At 39.1% G+C, this 26,019-nt stretch overlaps 1 protein-coding gene across 1 annotated transcript; it reads right to left on the bottom strand.

Moving 5' to 3' along the window:
• Window positions 1-178: 178 nt before the first annotated feature.
• Window positions 179-24,580, bottom strand: crebrf (creb3 regulatory factor). Its single transcript, XM_033978726.2, has 10 exons — window positions 24,439-24,580; window positions 15,821-16,039; window positions 14,756-14,881; window positions 13,747-13,919; window positions 11,992-13,058; window positions 11,363-11,557; window positions 10,587-10,776; window positions 10,418-10,491; window positions 9,928-10,047; window positions 179-8,836 (listed from the first exon to the last, which is right to left on the bottom strand). Exons 2-10 carry the CDS (start codon window positions 15,827-15,829, stop codon window positions 8,718-8,720), a joined length of 2,073 nt encoding a protein of 690 aa, XP_033834617.1. The 5' UTR covers window positions 15,830-16,039; window positions 24,439-24,580; the 3' UTR covers window positions 179-8,717.
• Window positions 24,581-26,019: the final 1,439 nt, after the last annotated feature.

The following is a 26,019-nucleotide window of genomic DNA, read 5'->3' as shown; positions in this document are numbered from 1 at the left end:
ATTACAATGTGTACTCCCTTATAGGCCAACCAATATATTAAAATAGCTTATTCATATATAGTGTTATTCATATAATTAACTAAGCTACTAACTCAAACATCATTGTATTATTAACATAATCGAATATGCCAATGTTTTATTTGTTTTATATGACAATAAAAAGACACAACACTTAACATGGGGTGCTAATGTTTTTATTTTTATTTTGATATTAAATCAATAAACAGAATTTGACTATTGTGGTTACAAGCAGAGCTGTGGTACCAACTCCTGGCTGATACAACAGAGAAAAAAAAAAGATTTAAAAAAATTGAAAAGAAAAAATAAAAGAGGCACAATAACACAACACATTGATTCAGGGCAAGTGTCTGCAGGAAGTTGAGCAACCATTGACAGAACCAGCCTTACAGTACGAACCAAAACAACGATTTATATCTGTGCATAAAGCCAACCACAGTGCCTCTGAGAAAGAAAAAAAAAGTTGTGAAATGAAAATAAAAAGTTAGACAAAAAGTAAAAACCAGCACAACATTTAATACACAACATAAATCTAACAGCCGTCAAGATATTGTATTTGAACAGGCATATATGTGAACTACAAATATAGACGTTGTCGCTAAAGAGAGGATCAAGTTAGTTTCAGCAGGATACACGTAATTCTGCAGGTTTTGTCATGATATTTTCACTGTTTTTAAACCAAGAAATCTATTGGAGAGCACTGAGCAATGAAGTACAGGCTTCCTACAAAGATTGGGGAGAGGAAATAACACATAGGACTATAACTTACTACGAATAAATCCCATGCTATTGATCTAAAGTTGTATAATAATAAGTCGTTTTCACCATACAAGACCAGGAGCATCTTTACAACGGTGCATGTGGAGCTCAGAATGACAGATGCTTACCACAATATAGGACTTGTATGGAAATTACTGTTGGTTGATGAATATAGAATTTCTTTTCTCTCTCTCTCTCTCGTCATGCATTTTGGCAAATCTGGTAGGAGATGTAAATCATTGCAGTGTTGTAGTACGGTGAGTGTGTGGATATAGTAGAGAAACAGGTTATTGTCAAGGGTGGATTGTTATTTTGCGTTCAATAACTGTAAAAAATTATTTCAGTCTGCAGATTAGGAGAAGTTTTGCCCCTCTCTCAGTTCACAGAGGGGAGCAAAAGGAGCGGTCTCTGCCCACCAGCCTTAAGCCTGTATAGAGACGACCGCAGACCAAAGCCCTTCTGAAAAAATGGAAAGCACCCATAAGGTACGACACATCTCCAGAGCAGTGGGAAACTACTAGGAAAAAGAACGTTTTTTGTAGACTTTTTTTGTTTTTTGATAAAGAGCGGACTAGAACTTTCAAATGTCAGGCCAGACTTCTAAATCAAAGCTATTAGAAAGTCTTTGCAAGGAAGATATTTCAAACTTATATGTGGACTTTTTCCCATTAATTGAAAACACTGCAAAATAAATAAAAGACATATTATCCTCAATTAACTATTTCTTTCCCACAATGAGAATGTAGCTGATCTCCTCCCATGGTTAGCAGACCATGGGAATTTCAAGCTCTTGAACATCACCATCCATAGATCAGCTGATAATAATGTGACTAAAGGACATTAACAGAGGTGTACCTTCTTTTTATCTCAAGTTTGAAAAATCTCCCCCTGAAAAGAATCTCTGAGCTTGTGTCAAGACCAGGTGCAGTTTTATGACCACTGCTTTTCTGACCAATAATAAGAACATTTACCGCTATTAACAATTAACTATAGTCACAATGAAACTGTAAACTGCAAGTTATTGATTTATTAAAATTTGGTTTAAAATTTGGACAGAATGGTGTAGCTGCAAATATGTTGCTATTATCATGAGAAATTGTTTAGTATTTGGAGATATTTCGATAATAAAATACTTACATAACGATTAACAGGTGAATACTTTTTATAATGTAAAGATATACAGGATTCCTTTGTGACTTTAATTAATCATTCAATTAAGCCGATTAGTCTGACTTCTAGTTAAACCTGCTTCACTCTAAAAACAAAATATATTTATTTTCTTTGTGTGACTACATATATATATATAGAGATTTATATTTGCCTAAAGAAGGAATAGGAGAAGGCAATAAAAGTACAATTAGAAGGAAAAAACACAAAAATAAAATGTGCAACATTTGTCAGAGCATAAATATTTAAATGATAATCAATTTTGAAAAGGTTTAGACACAAAAGCGTTTTTGAGTCTCCCGTCCGTCTGTACGAGCTGTCAAGGAAGACGAGTACAGACTTACATTCAACAAACCACAAAGCAGCAAAGAATCACCTCAATCTACAAAAACACAAAGAAGAAAAAAAAAAGTTGGATTTGGACAGGTGGACAGGAGCAATAAAAACATGGCTAATAATACAGCTTTTTAAACACGGCCATAATAGCACCCAGCCACTGACAGGTTAGCACCACAGTTTTCCTCCTCATTCGACTTTCGGAGGGTCTGGCACTTCATTAGAGCAAAGAAAGTCTATTTTTAGTTATATTTTCTTTATGGAAACGTATTTAAGAGGCAGCCACACTATCAAATTTCACCAAAAGTGTCGGCCTCTGTACACAGTGGAAGTTCGCTTCTCTCCTCTCTACACCAGTGAAAGTAGTAGCAGCAGCCAATACAAAAATTACAACAATGTCGTGGCATAGTGGGCAGAGAAAAAACTTTGAAATAGGACCAGGCCACCCAAAAATGTAGTCTTTCTTAGCTTATTTCCTTAATACAAAATATATGGGGAGAAATGCATGATCTGCCCCAGCAATTCTTTTGGGAAAACCCCTTCAGACTGACAAAAGTGGCGATTGGTGTAATATATTAGAATAAGGCACCTGGTTCAAGCAGGCATCGCATTTAAAATATTGTCTTTAGTTTATGGTTAATGTAATGTTGAGTTAAAATGTTGGTCTTTTGAATAAAATAGGAATAAAACAAGTGGATAAATAACAGGGGTGTGTGGTAATTGTCACTAAAACAGACCTTTTTGTGCTCATTCAATAGCAGCAAATACAAATTCATTTGAATAAAGTGAGCCCAAAAAGCCATGCAACAGTTGTGTGATAATGACGAACAAACCTCAACTAAACTGTTTTTTGGCCAATTGTTATTTTTCCATAAACTTGATTCTCTCGTTTCGATGCAGTAAACAGCATGCAGAAACATTCCCATATCAGAGTATCAGAGCACATCCTTTAAATTCTATGTTACACAAGGAGAGTGTGGAGCCAGCACGAAAACACACGGTTTGAACATAAACATCGGAGATACTCATAAACTAGACTCAGAGATGAGACTTCACGAAACAGCTTTTACAATTAAAAAAACATTATTTTTCATTGTTATTTGATTAGCTTGATATGAGGTTAGTTCAATGTCATAAAATAGGTATCTGTTGTGAGCAGTGTTGTTTCATTAAAATGCATAGTTTTTCCATTGTCAGTATAAATCCCAGTGCTGTAGTCTACCACATTCAAGACTATCATTAGATTGAAAAAATATGCAGTTCAGAATTTAGATCCTAGTTACATATTTTGATGACATGAATGTTAGTAAAATAAGTAGCCTGACTAATAATAAGAACAGAATGTAGAATAAATGAATTAAATTTGTCTAATAACACTGATCATAATGAGACTACTTGGGTTCTTGGTGGGGCAACTACAACACTAGTAAAATGTCTTTGGATTTGTCCTTTTTGACTTAGAAATACAACTGCAGATGTACATTCCAAGTTTTGATTGTTTTATTGAAATATCTATGACATTTCTTTCTTGGTGAGGAGCTTGTGAAGTCAAATGAGTGAGTCTAGTTTTTACAAAGAAAATTTTAACACATCATCATTGGTCCACGTGCCTTCAATGGACACACAAATGACAACATCTATAAGAATATCCCAGTCGAATTCAGGGGATCATTTGTCGATTAATGTGCAGCACCATGTGACAATTAAAACATTTTGGGACAAGGTGTCTATCTTGTCTAATATTTATGTTGGCGGTTTTTGTGAATTTATACTGAGCATTGCACCACTTCGACAGACATTGATTCATATCAACGCACACACAATATTGAGTAAAGAATGGCGACATTACAGGAATACATAAATATTTGTTTTGATTTATATATTGAAGAAGTTATTATACCCTGATTTTCTATAGAAGAGCTGTTATTATGTTATTATCCACTGTCATCGGACGAGAGTAGCACAAAGTTACACACTCTATTAGCTTAATATTTCACTGTAATCAGAAATAAAATAAAAAAGTTAAAGTAAGGAAAAGGTTTTACTGGCGTGGATATATTCACTCATCTCCTACACTATTAAAAATGCCACAGAGTCCTCTGGTTTGAATGTAAAGTTGCACAGCTTGCGCCTTTTTGATCGACCACAAAACGCATTTTATCTTGTCAGCGCTGCATGGGCAAGACCCGGTCATATTGGTAGTTTTATAGATTTTGACCACAGTTAACCCATTTTGAACGAGGGAGAAATAATTAAAGCTGACACACGATGCTTCACGCAAACATCAGAAGCAGTTTTCTCCAGATACATTCCTCCTTTTCTTGCTACTTCAGTTGTTTTGAGCCAATCAGGCAAAGTGGATTTGGATTTGTTTGACCATTTTGGGACAAAGACTTGCCCAAAAGCACAGGTGCGTCTCCTGGTTTTAGACAAGTCAGGCCCAGTTTTATTACTGTCATACAGAGTATGTGAAGAGTTCAGTGAGAAGGCAATAAGTGTCCGGATTGAATCTCCACTTATAATTGGCTTGCCATACAGTACAGTGATATAGTAACTTACCCCAATGGTGGCTAAGAACAGCTATAATTCAGCTCTTCTTGGCCACCAAAGGCAAAACCCCACCTCATTTTAAGTCACAAGTAGAAATCAGTTTTACAAATGATAACAATATAGCTCTGGAGAAATGTTGTCTACGCTGTACATCACCCTGAAGAGGAAGCCAAAGCAGAATCAGTTTTTCCATAGGAAACCTCTACTGAAGGCAAATGAATCATGACGCCAAGGGGCAGCATCAGATCAATGAAGGGACCTGGTTTAAAAAAACCCTCCACTTTTTAAGACCACAAACTCATCACCCGCACCTAAATGCACCATACATGATCCGGAGGTAGGCATGGGACAGTCAACAGGATTAAGGTTAAGTGTCACAGTACTGACATATCCTGACAATCAAGGACATAGTAGGGCTTTTCTATTGTGAGATCTATTTTTGGACAAATATTGTTGTACATTACTATTATGTTGTCTCACTCTTTTAACACAGTGCTAAGTTTAAGGTCTTTTTAAAGGTGAATATTTGACCACTCTGCCAGGGCCCTGTCTCAGGCCAAGCGAGTATGTATTTCCAAACTCAGAGGACACACATCTGTGGTAGAAACGGTCTAATCCAGTTACAGTGGGTCACTACTCAATGCTGTCAAGCCTTGAAAACTAGAGAGGGTTAAATTCCAAAGCAGCCTAAACAAACAGTTCCCTTTCACAAACCTTAAGTGAAATACATACTGAATGTTTAATTGTGTCAAATAGTGAATTAGGTAAAGTCATAATTAATATACCATGAAATCCTACACAGTCCCATGCCTACCAGGAGTAGACCTATCCAACCAGTACTAAAAATGTCCCTCATTACGTCTCTCCAGAACTCACAGATCTAGCCCTCGCCAGGACACAAACTATTTCTTGGCCGTCTCTTGACCGATCCAAGCGAGTAGTCATCAAGTGCACTTGCAGCATTCACACCAGGCCTTTAGCAGCAAATGGAAGAAAAAATGCTTTCTTTTTTTCTTTTTTTTCTTTTTTTCTTTTTTTTGGACAAAGTGCTTTAGTTTTCAAACATACAAGATAGAATATTTTTACATATATTGGACATTTAGAAGGTACATATTAACTTATAGTGTATTTACAAAAACTAAATAACTACTAAGAAAATAGCTATGGACGGTCAGGGAGAGCAAGTCACTATAGGCTACACCTAGACTAAGAGTAAATTAGATTCATGGATACTCATTCTAGTTTCAGAAAAAAGCACCAAATCTCCCTTTTAGACAGAAAACATAAAACAGTAAAAATATATTTCATATACGTGGTAGCGCTAGCAGTTATCGATGCAAACCGACCATACCTTCAGCAGAATTCGTTCAGTGAAGGAGGACATTTTGAAATTCACTGCTTTTCTTTAAAAAAAAAAATGTTATGCTCAATTCCTCAGTTAAGCACAGTTAGTTTTGGATATTGACTTCAGTTAGAAACATTTATTTAGAAACAGCCATGTCACTCAAAAAATACACATTTATCCTATTGTTATTGATAATTAATTTGCATTTTAATTTTGATAGCAGCACAAATGAACCGAATGTCAAAAATATTAGTTAAACGGGCATAATATTCCAACATAGATTGTTTCCATTTGAAATTGCTTAGTTTTCCCAGCGTTTAGAAGCCTTAAGCATTCTGGGTAGCAGCATGTGTTTATCCCGTTCAAATATTTGTGCATTTTAACAAACAATTAACATTTTAACAATTCACTGCTCAGGCTCTAAGATGAGTATTTAAGAGATATACCTGATTTTGTTAATTTAAAGTGCACTGCAAAGTTTGTATTGTCTCGTTTAGAGATAACAGTTGGAATATGATTCAATCGTTTTATTCACCTTTTATCCTGGCGTTTCTATGTGTTTATGATTATAACACAAGATTTTCTGTCACATGGCTTAACCTTGCATCATTTAGTTTTAAGAAGTTAATTCCTGATTTGAGTTTCCCTCAGCTTCAGCCCGCTGAAGACGAGTCTAGTGCTATTTCAATAAATCCTTTATATAAAATCTCTCTTCTTTTTCCTCCTTCACTTCATTCAGATTATATTAAACCCTGACAAAAACTTGCAAACCTTCAAGAAGCAAACAGGCAGCTTAAATACAAAAATATAACAGTATTTTTTTTTTTTTTTTTTTTGGCTTTTGTGTTTTCATCTAAGTTTCTCAAATTTAAGGATAGGCTTTAGAAATGTGTCATGCTTAAATGAATCTGTGAAAGTGGCATTACACCATTGATAGATTAGCATTGTTTGTTTATATACAGTACTTAAACATAATTGAGTTATTTCATGTGAATTAACTAAAACCTTGTCTACATCGGAAAATCAAACACAAATGTTTTGGTTATTGTCGTGACTTTTTGACAAACAGGCAAATGTAACATAGCTTATCTACTTAGCGCTCTGGGTCTGGCGCCTTTAATACAATTAGCATGTGGAGGGAGGAATGAGGAGCTCCAGGCAGCGCCCTGCTGCAGAGACCCACAGGTGGGATGATAAATTTATAATAAAAAGAATGAATGTTCCTTTTCTGTACAGAATTGGACCCAAGCTAATTTCACAGTTCTCTGAGGTTCCCTGACCCTCCCACATTCTTACATTCAGTACGGCGTCAGGTAAGCTGTGCAAAACCTTACTTTAACTGGCTGGTCGCCATTTCGTTGCATGTGTCTTTGGTACAAAAAACAATCAAAATATAGTGTGCAAATATTTTTTGTAACTCTAAACAAAAATATCTGTCAACCCGCCCCCGGACCCCAAAGACAAGAGTACCAAAAACCAAAGAGTTAACTATTGCAGAGCCCTCCTATTTACACAGACTCTGTGGCATCACGCAACAAGAGCTTCCACTTATGTACATTCAGAAATATCTTTAAACAACAGAACACAACCCATAGGTGTCCTCCGCATTCACACTGACTGTAAAGTAGTCCTCTCATTGGCTGGAGCTCAGGGAGCTCTGACCAATCACACCGCTTCGTTCAGTTCTCCATTCACTCGTACACAAACACACACACAAGGCACAATGAGTAGCACTCTGATCAGACACTATGGACACGCCCGATCCGTTGTACAGAGGGGAGCGTGGGTATGTACACGTCCTACAGGAGACGGAGCAATCGCACAATATTGTCTCTATCACCACCATATTCCTCAGTCTGCTCCCAAAATGGCCGCCACTCTGAGTCCAGTTTCAACCAGCACAAGGCTGATATAAGCACCAAACGTTATGCTTTTCCTCTACCACCTCCTATAGTTAAATGAAACCTTTCAGTTATCTGCAGTTGTGTTTTAGACGCCGTTTAGCTCATTTGATTGGCAATAACAGAAAGGGCATGAACATATTTAGGTCTTCAATACTAAATAGTTCAAGCCAAACTGTAGCACCATGCTGCTTTTGTCTCGGCAGCCTCTCCAAAGTCCAAAGTCGTTGTCAACAATGAGCTTTGAACTAATCATTTTCTGTAACAGCCTTATATTGATGTTATTTTCTGAGTAAACTCTTTCTTTTTTCTGTCATAGATCATTGAGTGAAACGATACCAGTGTAATGTGTTAAGAGCTCACACATTGTTATGTTAAACACCTAGAAGAATCACTGGTGCATTTTGGACGTCCTACTCATTTGCTTTTAAAGAAACTCTCCTCCCAGCATGCGCAGAGGGCAGGGAGAGGTGCGCAGTGAGACAGAAAGCTAAAGGGTCTACACCATAAGGGACCTAAACAAGCACACATACTCAACATGTGTGTCTGTGCGACTATAGATGTGGATGTCTCTGGGCTGGAGGGGCATGCAGAGGAGCATAGTTACAACAGGACACTGCTCTGAGGAGACCAGAGGGGGTCTACATTTTGGAGGTGGGGACTCGCAGGCCAACAAGTCCCCCGGTTGGGTCTCCGCGTCCAGTGTTCTCCAGGATCTTGTTCACAAAGTCCGATGTCTGCCCGGCGACAGGAGGTGAGACTGAACAGAAAGAAAGGAATGTCAGCAATTTGTACTTCTTTCTCTGATGTTTTCTATCAAAGGTTGCCACTGTAACTGCATGGCTTGAATATCTGATGTATTTTATGGCATCAGTTGTGTTGATCAAGAGTCGTATCCTATTCTTGTTTACTTCCTTCCTCGATTATTTGATTTCTGTTATAAATTCCACCCAATGAGAAGTGAGTGACATGATTATTGTTAGAAAAATCATCTAAATTTTATAATTACAGTTGTCCCTCACTAACAGCGTATGAACGTGTGTTCTGCATCCTGATTGGCAAAGGGACTATAGACCACTGTCCATCAGTCTCCTCTGTGCCATGTCTCCTGCACAGTACAGAATGTGTTCAGACAAATTTACATAAATGTTGGATCGCAGTGTGACTCTGAAGTGCTGTATGTTTGCAAGTTTTCTCCCTGTCAATACCCACAATGTCGATGAAACGTTCTGCACCGACAAAGGCGCCTATTTTTTAAAATCTACAAAGGTTTGAACTTTGAGAGTGTTTAAACAAGAGAGAAATGTTAAAGCCTGTCTGTGCAAAGCGTACAAAGTGTGTGGTGAGGGGTTTTACAGACTTAAAACATATATAATAATTGTAAAAAATAAAGCTGACTACTTCGCGGATTTCGCCTATTGTGGGTTAGTCGACATCCCAATAGAAGAGAGAGGGAGATGAATTACTATTGGCTGTCTCAATATTGGCCATTTCTTCTCATTAAGTGTGATTGGCAGGTGAACAATTGAAGAATCCAAGTGATGAGGAGGAGGAGTGAACAGCAATGGTACACGTGCATGAAGCCAACTGAAGTGCCGTGCAATACCAGTCAAGACAATAAAACAACACAAATATAACTGATCCCATGAGTCCCAGTAGAAATCTATCTTATTGCATAAATGCTACCTGGGGCTACATGGTGTCACTCTGCCTCTATGGCCTGCCCAAGCAACAATGCTAGTCTGAAATTACAGCAGTGGGAATCAAACCGCCAACCTTAAGGATAATTGGAACAAGAGCTATACTTCCTTTAGCCACTGCTGCTCCCCACAGACGTGTGAATGTTCTCACCAAGGGTATCCTGGATGAGCTTGTCCAAAGTGTCAGTCATGTTGGTGGGTCGAGGGGCGGAGTCCTCCACACGGGACACAATCTCCTCTTTGATGGAATTGATCACAAACAGCAGTCGATCTATAGAGACGCAGACAATTGTTTAAATATTACAAGATGATTATAAATGATTGTATGTAGCATTCTTTTAAAATATTTCATAAACATCTGTGTCCTCATTACATGGAATAAACATCAAATATAATTTTACTCATAGCAGGTGAAATGTTAAGAAATACAAAAACATTTTACATGATGTCAAAGTTTACGCTCTCTATCTTTAGCAGCATTAGCTCCTAGGTTTGGTTTGTAACAAGGGCTTTCTCCATTATATTGTGTCCTCAGTATATGAGAGCTAATGACATCCCAGGTTCAGTTCTCATAGTATTGCACATGTTAGAGCAATTACCTTTGATAAAAGCATGTCACCCATTGTTTTAAATGTACTTACCATACTCAGTGCTGAGACCCCAGAGCTTCACCTTGTTAGCTTCATACTGGGCCTTCTTTTTCAAACGACAAGCTCTGCAATATACATGAGGCGTTTCAAATAACAATATCCACATACCATAATATGCAATCTCACATCAGTTTTCTACATTTAGGCTGTGCAGTCTCACCTGGAGGCTAGCTTGTTCTTTTCTTTGCGTGACCGGGGACGTGCGTTGATGGGCAGTTCACTCACGGGGGTCAAGTCGCTGATGACTTTGTTGAGTTTACGCAGCTCTGTCCCGATCTGCAGCAGTTTACGAGGATTTGGAGTCAAGTCCTCCACATCCGTGCGACGGGATTTCTTCAACATGTATTTTCCTACAGGAGAAAAGACAGAGAGGTTATATAATTATAACGTTCAAGATAAGAATTAGAGCTATAGACCTGGATTAAAATGGCAAAAAAGGTTTGACCCAATAGGGTAGGGATCATGTGAGTTCTTATACAACAGAAATATTCTCAGAAAACTGGAAAGAAAGGAGGAAGGAGAAAGGAGGACAATAACATTAGGTTGTTAATGTGTGTCTGTATTGCAACAAAAGCAATACATTAGTGAAACATTTCAGCAATGTCCAATAGACGGTGATTCAAGCTTGACTCATCCCGTCTGAAAAAGGTGTTATGATAAATAGAAATACTTTAATAGCTAATGCCTGTCGTTTAGTTTTGCCTTAACAGAAAGCGCAAAACAGCACTAAAAGCTCTTACGTAACATTTAAGAGTCTGACATTGATGAATTGTGGCTTAATTATTTAGTGAGGCAATGTAGCCAGTTCATACCATCAACATGCTCATGGGCAAAACACTTCACACCCTAAACAGTAGTGGGTCTCACTAATAGCGGCAGCTATCATCTGAGCCTGAAGTCATCCCATTCTAGCCAAATTAAAAGAGCATGTGGTACCATGGAGAGGGCCGTTCTTCTGGTACAGGTTGCTGGGCAGAGTGTGCCGGTCCCACTCTGAGGGTTTCAGCATGCGCTCCTGTTTGGAGGGGGTGAGCTGCTCGCTGTACTCCCAGAAGTACCGGCGCTTCCCCCTCTTCCGACTTGGGACCCCTGCTGTCAGACCTTTAATGTCCTCCATCTCCACATCGCAGCCTGCAGCGTACAATGACAGACTGTTAAAACTGCAGCCGATTTGTGTAAGGTAGGAGTAGGACAAGACACAATTTCCACAGGACGAGACACAAGATTGGGTCCACAAGAATGAGACAAGGCAAGATTTTAACATAATTCATAATAAATGCATTTTGTGATTCAGTTCACAATTTTGACCTCACCATTTATGATTTATGTTATTGAAAATGTTTGCTGTCATTGTAGCACTGTTTTTTGGAACTACAGCTGCTCAAGAAGTGTAACTTAATAGCACTTGTCCAATCAAACTGTAAAAAACATAGGGAAAGATCTTTTTTGTGCACAATCTTGTGGTACGAGATCTTGTAACATCCCTAGTGTAAAGTAAATCTGTCTATAATCTATATATATATAGACATCTATAAAAGTTGAATAATTATATCAGTGGGCAGAACCTGGCTCTGAGAAGGCGTCGCTCATGTCATCATCCTTGTCAGCCTCGTAGTCATCATCATCATCATCTTCCTCCTCGTTCTCTGATAACAGCTCGTGGTCGCTCCCAAAACCTTCATCATGGTCTTCATCATGATCTTCGTCGTCCAGACCCTCCTCCTCTTCCTCCACCTCCTCCTCCTCCTCCTCTTCATCATCCTCCTCGTCCTCATCTGGGGTCAGGCCTCTCTGGGACAGTCGGCTGCGGGTCAGAAACAGAGAGTAGTTGTGCTCCTCTTCTTTGCTCTTCTCGCTCCCCTCCACCACCAGGACAGTGCCTGTCCCAGGTGTGCTGTTTCCACTGACTACCAGCCCAGGGAGAGGCCCATCCAGAGTTGGACTGGGCTCCACGAGGAGAGGCACAGAGGACCTTACTGTCCCCTCTGAGTGCCTCTCGAAGCCCCCGGACACGCTCACACTGGGGGGTCCCATCGATGTGGAACTGGAGGAGGTGGATGCCTTTTCATCCCGGGACAGAACCGGGTCGGGCTTCTCAAAAGGAGTCTTAGATGTCACATCCGTCTTAGGCCCAGAGCTCACACGCACCTTAGCCTTACGGACAAAGTCAGTGTTGACAGGGGCTGCCTTCGCCCCACGTCCCAACTGCTTGGCCTGGGTGGGTTCAGGGTCCGGCTTGATCTGGACCTGGGTCTTTGACATAGTATCGGTGCTGGAGGCAACAGGCCGTGTGGGTCTCTGAGGTCCCTCCGGGACATCCGGCAGCAGGCTGTGGGACAGGCGTGCAGGAGCATGGCGAACTGCCCCAGGACCCTGCCCAGACACTGGAGGTCTCTTCTTGGGGGCGGGAAGCTGAAACACGGGGGGTGGAGGCTGCAGTGGGGGCAGGCTCAGGTCTGTGGGGGGGCAGAGTGTCTCACACACAGGCTGGGAGTCCTCACTGTTCAGCTGCGCCAGCGTTGGGGTGCGACTGATCACCTCCTCATCCTGGTATGGGCTGGAAAAGTCATCCAGCCCTAAGAAGTCCACCTCTTTGGTGCCCCAAATGTCACAGCTGGTCAGGCGTGTGTATCTGCAGTACAGAACAGCACAGGTCACACGTTAAACTAACAAAAAGGATGGTCCAGGCCTGAAGAGTTTTAATACACAGAACTCTTGGTCTTGAACTCTAAGTGCCACAGTTCTCTCAAACATGACCCCAATAAACCCTGCTCATTACATTGTCTGCTGGAGTCTGCACTGTTCCACCTTAAAGGTAATAGCCTTCAGATTGTGGAGGGCTGCACAAAGAGAGAAGCACACACTGTTTTGGCACCACTGGTTTCACTGCAGCAGATCTCTGCTTGTTCCCTTGTCACAAAATCTCCTGCCCCAGGCCTATTCGGAGTGTCACATGTCCACTCTTTATTCAAACAGCAGCTTTGATCTTTGCGGAGAGTTACTACACAGTAAAGTGCTCTGGTTGCGTTACTGCGTCTTTGGGAGGTGAATGGTATCCCAGAACAACACTATCGCACTTAACCTGATACTCCCTGTGTTTGCTGGACAGTCACTCACACACTGTTATTCCTAATGGGGAATGGTGCTAATTCCCATTCATACCCACCTACATTGTAATTAATGAGCATTAAGAGTATCTATTGAATAAATAAATAAACTCAAAGTTCAAAGTCAACCTTTTTTTGTTAGTCCTTGTGGCAGTTGAGGTTAATGTGCTTTAATATGAACCCAGCAGCAGTGGATGAATAAGTGATGTATACCTGGTGAGGTCCTCCCAGTACGAGTCCCACTGCTCGAAGGCCGATCCGCTGCACACACTCTCGCTCTCACCCAGAGCCATGAGCTGGTCCACGGGTCCCTCCGCCTCCTTCCCCCCGTCAAGAGCCGACAGATTGTCTCCACACGGGCTCTGTCTGTGGCTCATGTCTCTGTCCTAAAGGGGAAGGGCTCAGATAATTCATTCTGACAACACTAATTACAACAGTAAAAGAAATATATAGTTTGTATCTAAAAATATTAAATAGGTGCTGTGTAAGATTTTTAGCCCAACTGTCAATACCTGCAGCTGAACGTGCAAACTGATAATTTTATATCTGACTTCTCTCCAGGTTACCTTCTCTGCTGGTCTGAAAAAATATGCTTTTGAGCAGTTATTCGTTTTTTTTGTTGAGATATGCAAAGGTTTTGTCTTGTGATATTACAACCTAGAAACATGAACAGATGACAACACTAGGGCCCTTTATGCTCTCATTCTCCAGACAAATTGGGTCTAAATATCATCTCATTTTAGCTAAAATAATAAAATAGTGTTGGGCCAGTCCTATGTTAGTCTACTTCAAAGTGACGTTTGATGGGAAATGACACCTGCAGCAGACAGAGAGGAGGCAAATGTCACACACTGAAAAACAATTAGACACAGGCGTCTCCAGAGAAACCCTCCAATCCACAGGCTCAAGGCTAATCACAACATCCAACTATGAACCCTAAATCTGTCCAGTATTAGGTCTCTTCCTTAGCAACCAATTACCGTTTAAAATTTCAGCAATGTGACGACATTAGTCCCTTTAGTACAAACGCATTTGCTCTTATAAGCAGATTTTAATGTGTGGACAGCACATGGTGAAGGTTTGGTGTGAAGCTGCGACTTGATCTGTGAATTTCTTCAGGTTCAAAGTCTTAAATAGACAGCTCCTCTCCGTGCACAATCAGTAAATTATATTATATAATTATATAGTGTATTCAGTATACTTAATGCGGAAGAGAACTCACCAGCTCGTACATGAAGTCCGGGTCAGAGCTGGTGGCCAGCAGCTCGGTGCTGGTCAACGCCTGGTCCACAAATGAGTAGTTCTGAAAGGCGTCCCCAAAGGGAGGCTCCATCCCACTGACACTGGGCTGAAAGACAACAACATATTATCTACCGAGAGTCAAAACCACAGGAAATATAAAGAGAAATATTAGAGGCTTGAAATTAACCCAAGTCTGTTTTAGGAGTTACAAAACAAAGTGTCTTACAAGCTACAAACACTGTCACCGTTTTGAAAAAGAAAAACAGGTTCATCAAAATAAATAACCCTAAACCTGTCCTGTGATAATATAAATGCAAATCTCCTATGGCTCTAAATATATGCACCAAAAGACCAGTACTTGATATCACATGTCACTAGTTACACATTTATGAACAGTAATATTGACTAGCAGCAAGCAAGTGTTTCCCATAGTGCACAGCACGATGTACAGATTCTAGTAGATAAAGCTTGGTTTGCACAGAGATGATGCAGAACAGCAAATACGGTGTGGTTAACCAAGCCAGATTTCAAGCAGAAGACAGGAAGTGGAGAGACAGATCAAACTATTTGGTTATGTTTGGTTTTGTTTCTGCAGCTTGCCTTTAGCCTTTGCTCTTTCTTTTGGTGCTTTTCATCTTGACACACATTAATAAATTGCTGACTTGGCACCAAAATTAGACAGCAGAACAACAGAACAGTTCATTTTTACACAATTTGATATTTCATTGAAGTGAAAAATCTACAAATGTGGCCAGCAATCGTAGATTCTGGTATACAATTAATTAATGGTATTTAGATCTGTCGGCTTTGGATTTATCAGAGGGAATTTTATTTTACTATTTAGTCTGGACTTGGGACAGTGCAGTGTATGTTAATACTAACAAGACAGATCAAGTGTTTTGCCCAAGGACACATTGACTGTATGGACTGAATCCACAATGAACCTTCAACCTGCCCTCTGATACTAATTACCTATTTCAGATAAATTTTAAAATGTATATAAATAGTCAAATATTTAAAACTTTTGACATATATTTGTTTTTACCTGAGGCATTGCCAGGCACAGCTGAAAGCTGCAGTGGGGGAACCTCTGGTTCTCCTGTCCAGTCCCAGCAATGAGGGGGGTTTTCCGCTTCGCAGAAAAACTACGGGACTTCCCAGAGGCCAGAGGGGTGCAAAGGGCAGGGGGACACAACAGAAATGAGCTGGGTTTGAGCTGGGCTCTGCTGCTGTAGGTCTGGGTACGGTGCAAGTCTGTTCAGGTCTGTGGAGAAAAGAGGACAAAGGAAAGCGGTCAAGAAGGCAATCAATGTGATGGGTAGGGCTGCACAATTTGTACTGAGGTATTGCCATGGTGATTAGACTTGCATTATTACGATTATAAAGTAGGATTATGTTCAGCGTGCACATTATAAACAGCCCCAGGAGCATTCATATTTGAGAGAAGAGTGAAATATTAACTGTAACTAATACAAGCATGCCATGATTTTTAGAAAATGTTTGTAGAAGTCTAAACTACAGGTAAAACATTCTTCATAAAAAAAATGAGGATCTCTTTTTCTGCAGAGGACATTCTATTATCTAAATAACTGGAACCGTTGTGATTTGATAATTGCACCAAATCAATTTGCACTTTCGATTGAGTGATTGCAATATTGTGCAGCCCTAACACTGGGTACTTAACAACAACAAAATCAAGCAAATTATAAAACCACAAACACAGAAAAACTGTAACATTACAAGGACATTTTTTGCACTCATATACAAGTTCTTTTGCGTATGACCACAGTACAGTAGAATCTTGCTGGGGATGAGGACACTGAATTCAATGTTATTTTAATAATGAAATAATTATCCAAACACAAGAAGACATGGCATGCCACCTTAACTTGAGAATGAGCATGTTCTGGCAGGTTTGAATAAGGGAGGCTCCTCTTGGTATGAAATTAACAAAGCTGAAATAAAGGTGCCCTCTCCAACAATAGCTGCTCTGTCCACTACACAGTTTAACGCAATCTAAGAAAGTGAAACCACAAGAAACAAGAATCTACCACGTGAACTTGGAGTTTGCCTCTTGTTTGTACACTGGGCTAGTGGGTCAACGCAGTGACCACTGCTATAGCCAGGATCTGTGTCAGGGGGACTTCAGGAAAATCTAACTGGATAATAATAAGCGTGAGCTACTCTGAACTTAAACCATTTTAAAACACCTTTCTTTGTTAACTGCAAAATCTTGTAGCAAATTCTGCAGTTTTCACAATTAATCAAATATTCATGTCAATTTGTTGCAGTTATTAAAAACTACAATAGAAAGACAAACAAAGAAAATCAGTATGAGCTTATTATTGCATTAGAAAACACCAGAGAAGGATGACCTGTTAGAGTCTTGCATCTGCTCCCTTATGTACCACATATGTACTGTTATTATGAGTCATCTATAAATAATTGCATTTATATAACAGACAGAGTGTGACAAACAAACTGCCTGTGGCTATGGAAGCAGGGAATGTCGAGGTGAAAAAGCAGCATTCAATAGACTGATTATGAATAGAGATCATTCCATTATCCTGATAGTAACAAATACTTTAGCGATGCATGTTTAGACAAAAAGTAAGCAACATAAAGGCAACTTGCAAGTATTAACACGGCATCTTACATAAATGAGATAGACTACTCTCACGTATTCACTGCACATTCTTCTGACTCTATAGCCAATGAAAAGCTTGACTGTTATACCTGTTTGAGATCTTTGTTTGTTGGTTTCAAAGGGGGAGTGTCTATACAGCCTGCTGTCCAATATAGCAGGGTTTGTCCAGGACTTGTCAACACTTTCGGGTCTGGATATGATTTTTGTTTTTCAAATTTCCAGTTATAAATTACATATTAAGGTCATCAGGATTCCTCATCTTTGTAGTCTTTTGATGAATCCTTTGGATTTCTCAATACAACTTGAACTGGTGATTTACTATCTTATCTGAACTGGTCTTATATTTTTAGGAGTCTGGAAATTCAATCTAAAAAATAATGAAAACATCACATCTCACCACAGAAAAAAAATTTAATTATAGTGCTATTTACACTCCAGAGCATACTGTAAAACCAACAAGCCTTTTGAAAACGGCCTCGCCTTCACCACTCCCTATTTCTCCTGATTAACCCTAGGACTATGGGGCTAATCCTCCTGCTATACATACTCCTCTTGATAAAGGAAGGCCCTGACAGGTTGTTCCAGCAGCTTAGAAACACAAGTCACTTAAAGAGAATAAATTCCCCCCAAGGAGACAACTTAACATAATTAAACATTAAAAGACCCTGTACCTGGTTTTGAACCATGAGTGAGAAACATGGTTCAGTTTGCCCGCTTCTCTCACGTTGCACCATCACAGAGAAGCTATTAGCAGTTGCTTTGACTCAATCAACAATAAACCTAACTGGATGAAATGGAGCTTCAAGTGACTGTTAATAAATGCCTGGCAAAATACATTGGCCATGTTATTTGGTGTCTTTCTTTTGTAAATGTCTGCTTTTACAAAACCAGCCATGTTATGATATTCTCTCATTAAAAGCAAACCTGGAGTCAGTCTGGTCTTTTGATGGAAATAATGCCTGTAACAGCTTTAATCAACCAATGCAGGCTTCCAATCACTTCTCAAACAAATGTAAAAACTTTGAGCTCTCCTTTCCATAGAACCAGTCTTTCTTTTTGCTCCTTTTTGCATTTAAACAAATACAGGAGGAGAACCTGATTATAGACGGTAAACAGCTGACGGCATGTGCCTGTCTGAGGGTGGCGCATCACTTCCTGTCCCGGATAAAGTTTTCACCTCTGGGCTCCACTCAAACACTACAGTCACAGCGAGCTCGTCCTCTTAACACTGTGGCTGTAATAAGAACATATAGAGAAGCTTACGTAATAGTATGCAACAATGTGACATAACAGGCAATAACTCTAACAGCATGGAGTCTGATTACCATCACCTCTCTTCTGGTCTGCTTCCTTCCGCCTAAGATTTACCTGCTTTTGATTGTAAAATGTACAAACAGACTGATGACAGATGACTCACCGATCCTTACCTCTCTAGCCACATAGCCACTGTTTTATCAAGAAAATTGGAGCTGTAAGGTTAATCTCAAACTAATTGAAATATCATTGAATTCAGTTAACTTCAACACTGTTTGAGTCTGAGACTTTTGTCACCAGACTTTTTTGTCATCATTGTGTGCACAGTGATGTGTTCAGAGATGTAACAGAGGCACTTAATTGCCCCAGCTCACCTCTGTGCCTTGCTCCAGCCCACCAGAGCTGTGTTTATGTCGCCTGCAGCTGTATTTTGTCATACACACGCTGCCCTCATACGGCTACAGCAGTGCTCAAATCCTATGGCTCACGACAAATATCAAAAATTGATATCCCTGTGACCACACAATCAGCAGTCTTGTGTTCATCATGAGAAGGTAATCACAGCTCATAACCCCCTGGACACGACACTGTCCACTGACGAATGGGGGAGCCAAAATTCTGCCTGATTTTTAAATTGTCATGTGCCTAAAAACGGCCCAAAAATCACACAGTGTAAGCCCAGCTTTAGCAGTTCATATTCAGTCTGCTATTAAATGGAATACTCCTGGATAACTTTAAAATGTCCACAGACTCACAAACAAAACACCCAAATCTAATCACAAGGTACTAGATTATTTTTGCAATATAGTGCATCCTGTTTGATACCAAACCCAGGGTTCTAACCAGAAAATCTACATTAGAATAATACATTGGTACATTATCTCTTTCTAAGAAGTAATAAAATGCATTATAATGTCATTTCAATTACAGCAGTGAAATTACTCCAATTATAATAAGCAATTTTCTTTTGCTCCTTCTGCCCCACAAAACATTCAGCAAAGCCACTGGACTATTCTACCTCTACACAAAGTAATAGTTAAATAATTCTTTCAAACAATTATGATTTAAATTTTCATCCAAATAATCATGATTTATATTTTCCCCTTTAATTGAGCAGCTCTATTTTATTACTTACAATGATTTCATATTGTTCCATGTAGTGCACAGCCAAGATGTTACTAAACGTCAACAGGTTTAGAAATGACACAGGAGTAAGTATTATATGATGCTGACATACCACCCTGTTTCACCTCATTAAAGAAGCAGACTGAAAAAAACATTCTCTAAGAGGAACTCATTCGAAAAACAGTCACAAAAATAACCATGTATCTCAACATGAACCAGGAAATAATTTGAAAAAGTGTCGTTCAGTGTGAGATGTGTTTGTGTTGGTTCATCACTAATGACTCAAAGTATGCCCTGGTCACAGTGACTCTGGGCCCACATTGGACCGCTCCATTTCTAGCTCTACAGTGGAGCCTGTTATGCTACTGTTGTTTATGATGTTTTTACATTTGTATCGTTTCCGGACTCCACATGTGGCTTTCACACTTGCTTCAAAATGGTCACTGCTGCTGTATCTGCATATGCAATATCTCAGTAGCAAAACAAGAGCTATAATAACGTTTTGCCGTGGTTTGAAATGACTCTATGCAAATTAATCTCACCAACTAAAGCTAATCAAAACTCGCATTACACAAATGTAGACAATAATCTGTTTTAAATTTATGCCAAAGAGCTCACTGAATCATAGTGAGGTATTCAGGAGGTTGTATATAGGTCTGATCCACATTGAACCAGTGTTTCCTCTTGAAGAGCCATGGGGCCTGTTACAAATGATCTTGTCATTTGTGCAAAAGGACAGTTGTTCCCAGAGGAGTGACACCAACAGCGCCCACAGCTCCATCACGTCTGAACATGATGGTAAATAATGAGCATAAAGATACAGAAATAGTGTCATTGTTTGGATTCAGATCACCAGTTCCTCTGACCATTAGCAAAATGATCAAGTAGCTAGCAGCCATCTATTGATCACCAACAAACATGCACTGGAGGAGTCAAGGCAGCAGAGCATCTCTGCATAGACTAGTATATGCCCATGGACCAGTATGGAACAACTAAAGGGATTACATAGATATAGCACCACATAGAAATATAAAAGAAAGTACTATTATTTAATGCTGAATATCATTCTATTGTCTAAATAAAGTATTTTATTATCATCATGATATCGGTATTGAGAATCAAGTCTATTCCTTATTATCAAAATCAAGTTGAAATTTTTGTATCGTGACAACACTAGTTTTCAAAGCTTATCAAAGCCTATCAAAGACACTTCACCAACATAGTCACATCTCCATCAGTTTCCCCAGGGTGGCTAGGGCCTTAGAAGTTGCACCAGAGTGTGACTGAGGAGTAAAACAATACTGTTATAAGCAGAATTAATAATCATTATTCATATTTTGAGCAAAAGATACTAGATTAAAACTGATCAGTAAACATTATTACTTTGTTAATATAATACCAAAGGCCCATGAAATGCAAATAAACATTGATGTTAATTTATAATATGAAGAATTGATATTTTTCCACAGAATTTGCCTGTGTTGTTCGCTATGATCACTGCACATGGCTCACATTCTCCACCGTCTGGCCCTGCTCCAACTGGGCCACTCTTGTCTGTCTTATCTGAGACAGTCTGTGCTGATACCACACCAGATAAGAGCAGCGCCACACCACTCTGTTTACACAAATATCAGCAAGTTTGACTACAAAATTATATTAACCAATCATGCTAACTAAGGCCTGTCTTGGTGGATTCAAGATAATTTCGTAGTAGTGTCTATGGAAGGGTCTCTGTTTTCTGAAGCTGAAGCAGAAGCTGTGGGGAGTTTGTTTTTTTTATTAGTGATGTAAAAATAACCTAAATATTGTGCGTTTTGTTGCAGCAGCAGCTAAAAAAAACCCAAAAAAAACAACTAAATGGAACTATATAGACCATGCTGCTTTGCTCTATTTCACTGCATACCACATGAAGAAATGCATGTTATTAAGGTATTTTAAATCTCTGGGTTATTAGAGTAAAGATAAATGATTCACACACCAAAGCTTTAGCAAAAATATTGCAACAGCGCAGTGCTTGAGGACCCATTTCCATGAGTTGTTGCTAGACTTGGTCAGGACCACCTTAGCTGGAGAATTTTACCTACTGTTTCAATGAATATCACAAAACAACTCTTTTAGATAAAGTGCATAATATAACAGAGTAAAGTATGCTAAAGCTAATATGCTCAGATAATGTTACAGAACATTTTTGCAGGAGTCATTTGAGAAAGTTATAGGAAGCGTACATTGAGTTGCAGCTGTATTTCCTGCTTACAATGAAGAGAGTGTTCTATAAATGAACAATATGCAGAGATAATAGCAGAAGCCATCATCGCCATCAATAACTGAATCTAGAAATAAAAAAAAAGCAGTAATACACATTACAGTTTGAGAGTAATTTCGAAGAATAGATTAAAAAAAATATTAGGAAAAAAAATATGCCATTTATAGGAGAAACAACACAAATGCAATAAAAAGGTTAATAGTCTGAAATAATTGTGTCAATTTCAATCACAACTTGAATATTAATAATAGGCAGATTTGTAATTGTGAAGTTTTAATTTCCTTTAGCATTTCTGTTAAATGTACTTTGGATTTTAGATTTATCAGAAATGCATTTGAACTACAATCTCATCTACACCTGGAAAATAATGAGCACTCGTTAAAACTGGCCAGTAGAAACAAACCTTTCATCAGTTAAACCTGACTGTGATGTGAGTTCTAATGCCTTTTCACAACAACACAACAGAGGGACTTCGTGGAAAACAACAGTTGGACATAAAAGCAATTGACGATTGACAAAACTTTCCATCAGAGCCTAATCTAACAGCATGCATGCTGAAATGCAATCTAAAAACAGCCATTTTCACAGGTCAAATGACATAACCAATTAATATCACTGTATGAGAACATGGTGTGTTATTGCTCTAGATTGTACATAATAAGTGCTAGACAAAATATGCATGATGCAATGTGGCTCAAATTATAGAGTAATCATTAACAATAATATGATTTATGTCAAACTGTCACGTGAATATAATGCATGTAAAGATCACATGTTTGGAACAATAGACACGTATGAATGCATCAAGCCACTGGACAATGCATCTGCTGGTGAGGCCACAATGAACAAAGCAGTTTTCTACACGCTTACACAAACAAAAGAGGCCACGTTATTGCATGGGAAAAGGGCAGGCAAGCTGGACATAAAGATTGGAACGTAATGTACTCTGCTATAACAGAGAGAAGGATGACTAAAAGCTTATCGGGAGACACGTGATTAATGTACGGGCAAAACCAACATGGCAACAACGACCACATAGCTCACAAACATGATGTTGACACGGGCGAACAAAGTAGCTCGTACGAACCGAGGATAAAGGCAGAAATGTCAGCATCATGTTCCCAGTCTCTGCTCGCATCACAGCTCCACGGAAAAGCAAAACAAAGGCTGCATCTAACTCGCTGTGCCAACACCCACGTAATACTGCATTCCCATTGGACCAACGCAAACGAAGTCCCACCCCCAAACGTATCTGATTGGCTGTCGCGCATGTCCATCTATAAAGCCACTTCATAATAAACAGCTCGATTCAATGTAGGTTGAGAGCGACGATAAACAACTGTGAGGCCTGTGTTCCCGTGGCCTAGATTAGGTTTTAAAGCGTTGAATTGAAATTAAAACTTGATAATGCACATACACATCAAGATAGCATCAAATAAAACAAGATTAACCGCAGTTGGAAGCATTTTATCGCAAAAACAAGCGAAGCCACTTTGTCATATCGACAGAGCACATGTTTTAAAGCGAATACAAGACTACTAGACGGGAAAAAATGACAAAATACGCGTTTGAGGAACAGAAATGTGAGACTATATTGAGTAGTTAGATGCTATTTCAAGTTAAAACGCCTTTATTTCTACAAATCATGTGTACAATTTAGGCTAGGTCGAGTTTTTTGACAGCAACAGCCGTGTGTGTTGGGGGGCGTGTACCTTCCCAACGAGAACATTCGCGCTGTCTGCAAAAGTCCGCCTTAGCTACAACCTTTCTGCCTCTAAAACACATGCAAAAAGTGATTGATCGATTGTTAAAGATGCTCATCCTCTTACCAAGATTAAAATAACTAACAAAACCGAAACGGAACCACGGTAATTAGGCAAATTAAGATAGGGCCGCAGGGGGCAATGTTTACTAGTACAACCCAGTGCAGATAAATAGTCATTTCTAAGCGTCAAATAACATTAAAAGGGCAATCAAATGCATAATATGATAGTAAATTACACATGCTTTGACATATTTGTGCGTTTATTATGATCTGCCATAACGCTAGCTGTATACTTCCTGCTTAACTCCTGATAAGAACCACAATAACACCTTTTACTTTCCCCTAAAACTATCCTAAAAGCGGAACAACCGTGTATTTCTTCCTCATTTAAGCCTGATCTCCCCGCTTTGCTCCAGTTATGGCCTTCTGCTCCTCTCTAGCCACCTGTCTGTCCCGTCCTCGCCTCGGTCCCAGGCTCTCGATCCCTGACTCTCGCTGCTGCCGTTAGCACATTAGCCTCGCTGCTAATCCTCCGCTGCGCTGGGGCAAAACGGCGACATGACACTCGACAAAGTCACAATCAAACGCATCCAAAACGCCATTACTCACTCTTGGGGCGCTTTGTCTTCGTCTTGGACCTTGTAGTAGAGATCACAGGCCCTCTTTTTCTCAATGAACTCCGCACGCTGCTCGTTTAGAAGCTCGCTAAGGTTTGTTTTGTTTTTCTTCTTCCTGACGGGTTCCTGGAAAGCGCGTGACTGCTCGGATCACGTGGTGCGCCCTAAGGCCAATCAAAAACGACCCCCGAGACTGTAACGTTTCACTGTAGATGGCAATCAGTAAATTAAAGTTCATAAATGATATTCTGTTTAAATATGACGAGTCAAATTCTTTGCTGAACCATTTAAATTGATTGAAAAATATAGTGATAAAATTTAGGGCAACTAGTAGGCTAAAACAATGCATTTCTATTTGTGTAACTGACAATACAAGCATTAATGTGACAATTAAACAACAGTTTGAAATAATTTAAAATAATGTTAATTTATGTATTTATTTTTATTTACTTAGTTTATATAATACACTTGATGTAACATGGTAATGTAAAAATAACAAAGTAAGCCATAGATAAGAAATAAGGGGGGGGGGAAAAAATCATCATGACTCGCTTTTTACATTGCCCCCTATTTCTTGGTTCTTGCATAGTTTCTTTTCTTATGCAGTAGCCTATAACACAGATGATAGGGTGGGTCTTAAATACCAATGATTTTTTTGGAGAAAATGGGAATCCAGTGACCAATGAGCTCCTTCATAGTGAAGGTCATGACCTTGATTACCTCAGTATTGCATCTTTGCAGCAAGTGAGTCAGCACCACCTTATGCAAACAATACAGTTAGAAGCTACTCAACAAGTAGCAAAGATGTCCAAATTTTATTTTGAGTTAATATGTAAACAAAGGTGACAGTAAGTCTATTTACATTAGCAAAACTAAGATTAATCTAGCTGACCTTACGTGATAGCTGATATTAGGTGTTTTATTAAGATATAAAAATCATCACATATAATAATAATGGTCTCAAGTCATACTGGAGGGTGTCAGAAAGGTTTTAATAAATGCCATGTCTTGTAGCCTTTGTTTGTAGAAATAGTTCACATTTCTTTTCAGCCTTCACTTTTGGTGTTCTGTCACAGGAAACTAAAACTATCACTCTACAAACCATTACATGTACTTTCATTTTGACCAAAGAAAAACAAGCCAATGCCACAAAACAGAACTTGTTAGTACAGGGTCAGGGCTAAAAGTCTGTTTGAGCTATGATGTTCTAGTATTTAAAATGTACATTTTTTTCAACGCCAGTAGTCTTAAAAAATGTTTATGAGCTCTCCAAATCACAAACCATACATAATAATACAGTCAAATTCATAAAGTTTATAATTGCCATATCAACACAAGGTTGTTGACCTCTTAGTGAGTCTGACTGAATTGTTTCAGTAAAAACACATCTTGTGGAATGTGACACAGAATTCCAAGTGTGGTTTCAATTAAAATATCTGAAGATACATATTTATAAATAAGTGCAAACCTATGGACACATTAAAATATTTATTTTGTTTAGTTTATTACCCACCGCAATGTTATATTATGAAATCCACATTTATATTTTACTACATGTTACAAATAACAACCA

This window comes from Periophthalmus magnuspinnatus, chromosome 14 (assembly GCF_009829125.3).
Source record: "Periophthalmus magnuspinnatus isolate fPerMag1 chromosome 14, fPerMag1.2.pri, whole genome shotgun sequence".
Taxonomy (NCBI): Eukaryota; Metazoa; Chordata; class Actinopteri; order Gobiiformes; family Gobiidae; genus Periophthalmus; species Periophthalmus magnuspinnatus.
The sequence above is the reverse complement of the archived record's forward strand: the minus strand, read 5'-3'. Positions and strand labels throughout refer to the sequence as shown.